The sequence below is a fragment of the Populus nigra genome, chromosome 5 (assembly GCF_951802175.1).
Source record: "Populus nigra chromosome 5, ddPopNigr1.1, whole genome shotgun sequence".
Lineage (NCBI taxonomy): Eukaryota > Viridiplantae > Streptophyta > Magnoliopsida > Malpighiales > Salicaceae > Populus > Populus nigra.
In genome coordinates, this window is record NC_084856.1 from 16,257,766 (window position 1) to 16,263,818 (window position 6,053).

Sequence of the window (6,053 nt, forward strand, 5' to 3'; positions counted from 1 at the left end):
CCTTTAATCTTGAGTACCCCTGAAGTTTCTTCCTCTGGACCGCTTTCCATTGCCCTCTTTAGCTATGCTTACAATTCCTGGATTACCCGTGATTGTTTAGGATTTATTATTTATATAAAACTTTTAAGACATTACAAGTTTTGATAATTTGATAAAATGACAGACTTTTCATTCTTTTCATTCTCTCTTTTCCTAGCTTTTCTTTTCTCTACTGGAGTAAACATTAAACAGAACATTTGATTGGTCTGGTATACATAAACTTGAGTTTGTAAGAAGTTGTTCAAGGTGAGGGACTCTCATATGGCCATTTGAAGCTTAAACTTTTCGACAATACTACAAAGGGTGTTTCTTTTTGGTTTTTTTAATAATTTCTCAAGAATTGTATTGCATTGTGTATTTGATTGTTTTTTTTTGGCCAAAATTCATATACAGAAACGACAAGGTTCAATCAAGTCTTGGAATCTTAAGGAAACAAATCCCTCTAACACATTCAGGAAGGAGCGAAACCATCGGGGGAAAATAAAAAACAGAGAGAGAACAGTTTGATCAATTAATCTACTTAGATTCAAGCTTTATTTCAACCTTTCTGCTATACAACTGGACTCGTGAACATAATTGTACAATTGAAAGGATGAAAATCCTCTAAAATTCGGATGTCATCAATGATACATAGTTACATAAAAATTTACACTGAAATCCCTCTAGCTATTGGGACAGTATATTCAGGAGGGAGACTCTAGCATGGATTAAATGCCTAAACAAGCTGTCCAATTCATTTTCAATTTCTTCAATACTAGTATCCAGAATTCCCAGCCTTTTCTGAACAGAATGTATGTCCCTTGCCTCAAAATCTTTACCTGAGTTGGGCACCATTAAGCTTGCAAGAGCAGCATCCACAGTTTCCAATTCATTCAGGTTCTCCTGTTGGCCTTCGCATGTGACCACACCCTTGTGCACCAATTTTGAAACCAAGTACCATTTACTAGGCCTTGGCTTCAACATTGGCACAGAAAGGAATAACAAGAGTGACCTAAAGATCGAAACTGTGACCAGACTTGCTTCTCTAAGCACTCTAACAATTGCAGAAAGGAGATGATCACTTGCATTGAACAAAGGAGAGTCTCCGAAAATGTTATCTGCATGCTTCAATGATGCGAGAGATTTTGCTACTTCCTTTTTCATCTTCTTTCTCGCACAAAAGTAAGCGTTGACATTGCTTTCAATGCTTAACTCTCCACCTGCTTTACTTCGCCGAAGGGCAGATTGAATATCCCGGATGCTTTCTTTCATCAAGACAGCAGCATCCCTTGTCTTGCCACATACATCCAAGTACCTCATCAAGTCATCCAGCATGTCGTTCATCAATTTCTCATTTCGATGTTGCAATAGAGCTTGTTGGGTCATTGGCAAGTTGAGAAGATCCTCAACGCATCTGTATATCTCTCCAAGGCTTGATAGGCGACCGAGAACTGTTTCTGCCTTCAATGAAGTTGGTACCTGCCAAGAACTAATCTTGTTCAATTCTTGTTCAAGTTTGGCTACACTAGGATGTGATCGAGCTGGAAAACTAACCGAACGAACATTGTAAGGAGGAGTAGATTTTGGAGAGAAAGCAGCCATGGTTACTATTTTTAACATGGAAAGGTCAAGTTTTTTAAATAGCTTAACTGGTGATATGAATTATTAGGACTATTTATACTCAACAGAATTTACAAGAACAAGGCTCATGTGAGGACAGAGTGGGCTACTCTGTGGCATGGGGTTATGTTGTCACATCCTTGGCACCTAAAAATAAAGCAACAAAATCTGGTTGTTGTTATATGGGTACAGTGTATCTCACTGTTCTAAATTCTTAGCATTCATTAGCTGTTTCCCTTTTTCTCCCTCTCACGCACCGGCATTCCCACCGCCAGTCTAATTTGTCAACGTTTTATTTCATGGAAATTGGTACCATTAAAGAAGTGGTTGGCCACCCCAAGTTCTCTGGATATGGAAAATGTAACCTAGAAAGTCTGGATATTTTGAGATCTGGGAAGATGTAGGAGCCTTGTATGTTCATCAAAGTTGAAAATTTACATGGATACGGTGGTTAGTATAAACCAAGAAAAATGTAAATTATTTATTGTTGCACGAGTGGCATGTTTGGCTATGTTCCCTTTAAAGGCTACAACCTTCCTATGCTAGATTATATGTTTGTTGATTGATATTATTGTTGTGATGTTCATATCATACCTGTACTTGATCATGGATCCTACTTCTGCATTGACCTTTACATTGTTCAAAATACATGTGTTTGCTTTAATGGATTTGCAATGTATAGAAGAATAATTCTCTGATTATTGGTTTAATTTTGGTTGCAATGATTATATTCTGAGCATGATTCACTCAAAAATGGCCATCCAAGGGGATCGGTTTGAATTTTACTTTGCACAATTTTCAGCCAACTTATTGAGGCTGTTATTTTCCTAGGAAAAACCCTTTGGTTCATTCAAGGAAACTCCTGAAGTCTAGATAATGTCTTAGTCATTAGATGATATTATTGTGTCCTTAACTTGTTTGGATTCTGACTGATGTGATTGAAGATAAGAGCATATTTATTGACCTAGTTCACTCAGAAAATTCATGATTTAAAACTTTAATCAAATTAAATTTTGAGTTAAATTTTAAAAGATATTGACATGGTGAAATTTAGGTGGTTTAGATAAATCTGATTCAAATTTAATTAAATAAAAATAAATATTTTAAATATATATATAAAATAATGTTGATTTAATAAAATAATTGATCCATACTGATTTAATGACTCCAAATTTACATAATAATTCAATAAATCAAGTCATTTTTGGGATAAGTAGTGAGGTTACCCTTTAAATTAAATAAAAAAAAAGGCTGGAACTTCTTGATATGAGGCATCTTATCGAAACTTGAACCGTATGTTGGAGTGATCAAGGACAATCAGAAGAAAAACATTGAACTTCTAAAGTGAACTGTTGTGTAAGAACTGTTTCATCATTTTAATATTTTTATTTTTCAGATTCCATTGCTTAATTTTTCCGGTGCACGATTCCCGTCGAACCATTTAGGCTGCTATTTTTTTCACAGGAATGGACCCTTTGTTAACGTGATAAAATTCAGACGCGGCAGATAGAATCTGAGTCACTTCAAAAACTTGTAATGGTGTCCTGAGTCATTGTTCATGTGATTTGATTATTGTTGAGGTTAAAATTCATAGATATGGAATATCTTATCGAACCATGAACCACATGTTGGAGCACAGGCTGCAACTGTCGCAGAGATTTCATCATATGTGATGGCACACAATTTTTCAATAATAATAATAATAATAAAACCCTAGCCATGAACAGCTAGAAATGTTAGCAAAAAATGATTTGCCTTGCATGGTAACTATCAACACCATGCTCTTTTGGGTCAAAACCTAAACAGCTATACCCAACCTTACCTGGTTATGAATTTTTTTTTAATTAAATACTTTTCAACACACATACACTAAATATTTTATCGAGTTTTGAAGAGTCAAAATAAAATATAACATCGTACATTGTCCACATACACAAAATCTTCTATGCTTTATTGAACTCTTTATAAGTATACATTTTTATACAGGACATTTCTAGTCAATAATTGTTGTTGCAACCCAAATTTCAATCCTATTTTTGAAAACATTTTCAAGAAAAACCAAAACTAGCAAAAAAACCAACAAAAAAACTTAAAAAATATTCTTGATGTATTTGCGTCGTTTTCAGCTTCTTTTCTAAAGAATTCAAAAAAAAAACATTTAATTTTTAGTGATCTAATTATAATTGTGGAAGGGAGATGACTAATTTAAAAATTAAAAACCCTCTCACTACGCAACACATTTTTGTATAATCAAATGGTCTACAATCATTCTTTAATCCAATGGTTCATTTTTCTTTACTTTGTCTATAAGTTATCAAATGAATGATTGTGATTTATTCTTGAAATTTAATGATTGATATTGATTTGCTTTGCATTTAATCCAAAGAAATTTATTTACCTAGTGGTTATACCACACATAGGGGGGATTTAATTAGGGAACTAGAAAGTTAAAAAAAAAACAAAAAACATTCCCACACTTTTCTCTCAAAATCTCTCAAACATAAAAAAAACCATAGCCCAAGACCTAAACCTAAAAAAAACTACCCGTTGGGGGGTGGGTATCATCTCTCTTTCCCTCCCAACTATCCTCCCTATCACTTTCGGCCAACCACCCAACCATCGTGTCCCTCACCAACACCTATCTCCCTTTCCCCCTTTAGCCGTGGTCATTGCCAAAACCAGCACCCCATACTTCCAACCGAAACCCCCTCATGTTTTCTATTCTGGCCACACACATTTACTTCCATGTCTATTGCCAAGACTTCCAGACTCATCACTAATCCAGTCACCACTGGAACCCGCCTCTCATTGACCCAATATATCTCTCTCTAGTTAAGGACCTTCGCAACTAACTACTGTTGAAATTCTAGTAGAGAGGAGAGCAATGACAGACCTTCTCTAGTCTCGATTTGCTTCCCTCGGTATTGGTAACTGCACTGCCAACACAAGGAGAAAGAAGAAAACGTTGCACATCTTGCAGATGGGTCTACTTGCCCCCGGATCCCATCGTCGCGTGTATTGTCATGCCACCAATCATGATAGCCTTTTCTTTGACCATCTTTGACCTTCAAGACAACAACAAGCAATGGTGGCGTTAAACCTATGAAGAAGGAAAAACGATTAGTTGACAGAGAGGTAGATCTGGAGAAAAAGAAAGAAAAATAAAATATCTGATTTGTGGATTTCAATCTAGTGGATTATTAGTAATTTTCAATAATAAACCTTTTTATTCTGCTCCGCTTTGACATCTGCCTAAGAACCATAAACTACAACAATCTTCACATTAATGAATATTCACCTCTTAGGAGAAAAGTAAAGTAACCATAACCTGGAACTCCACCCAGAAAAATAGGTTGGGATGTCTCCCATTTAGCACTTAGAGACATTGATCAAGTTCAAGCAATGCTTGAACTTATCTATGGTAACATGTTTTGTCAAAATGTCTGCTGTATTATCAGAAGTATGAACTTTCTCAAATAATAGTTCAGTAGAAAAAACCAATTCCATGATCCTGTGAAACCTCACATTTATGTACTTGGTTCCAAGACTGAGCTGTGTTGTTTCTTGATTCACTTCAAGAATTGTTTTTTACACATTCTTGATTTCTCTTCACCACATGGCTTCACCTTATGAATTTTCATTACCGGCTTTATTTTTTTTATTAAAGCTTAATAAGGCATTTGTAATCTCTTTCAATTGGAGTGTTTTTCCTCTCATATCAAAGTTGTAACCAAAGTTTCATTCATAGAAAGAGCAGGTAGGGAATTCAATAACATCAACATCTTGTATTCGTCATCGAAATTCACATTAGTTCATTTCAAATCACTAATGTTCTGATTGAACACGTTGATATGCTAATCTATATCCGTGCCCTCTAACATTTTAAGATCAAACCGTTTCTACTTAAGATAAAGTTTTTTCATCAACAACTTGGACATATACCAACTTTCCAGTTTTGCTAAAATTATCATCGATGATTCCTCATTCATGATGTGATACATCACGTCATCATCCAAACAAAGCCTAATAGTTTCCACATCTTTCGCTTCTAGTTCCTTCCAACATGCATCGTTTGGGTAAGTTACCCATGACAATTTGATCATTTCAAAAACATTTGAATTTCACAAAAAAAACCTTTATGTTTTTCCATTGAGTGCGTTTTCTAACCCTCACTTCAAATATTTTCAAAACAATTCATCATTTTTTTTGATATGGTGTGTCCATTATCTTTTCATTTTTCTTCTTTACAAAGCTTATTATCTAAAATCTCTTATGAGATTTTCTGTTGTAAGCATTGTAAAGAGGGGGCAACTGTCATAACCTATTTTTGGGTTATTTCCTAAATTCACGTTTTCTCTTCCAAAGAAATAAAAAAAATATTCGAGCTAAAAAAAATCTAAAAAAATAATAGTAGT

The 6,053-nt window shown here is 34.8% G+C and overlaps 1 protein-coding gene across 1 annotated transcript; it reads right to left on the reverse strand.

Moving 5' to 3' along the window:
* Window positions 1–553: 553 nt before the first annotated feature.
* On the reverse strand, window positions 554–1,878 carry LOC133693254 (uncharacterized). The gene has a single exon (XM_062114433.1). It carries the CDS (start codon window positions 1,636–1,638, stop codon window positions 706–708), a length of 933 nt encoding a protein of 310 aa, XP_061970417.1. The 5' UTR covers window positions 1,639–1,878; the 3' UTR covers window positions 554–705.
* Between the last annotated feature and the right edge of the window lie 4,175 nt (window positions 1,879–6,053).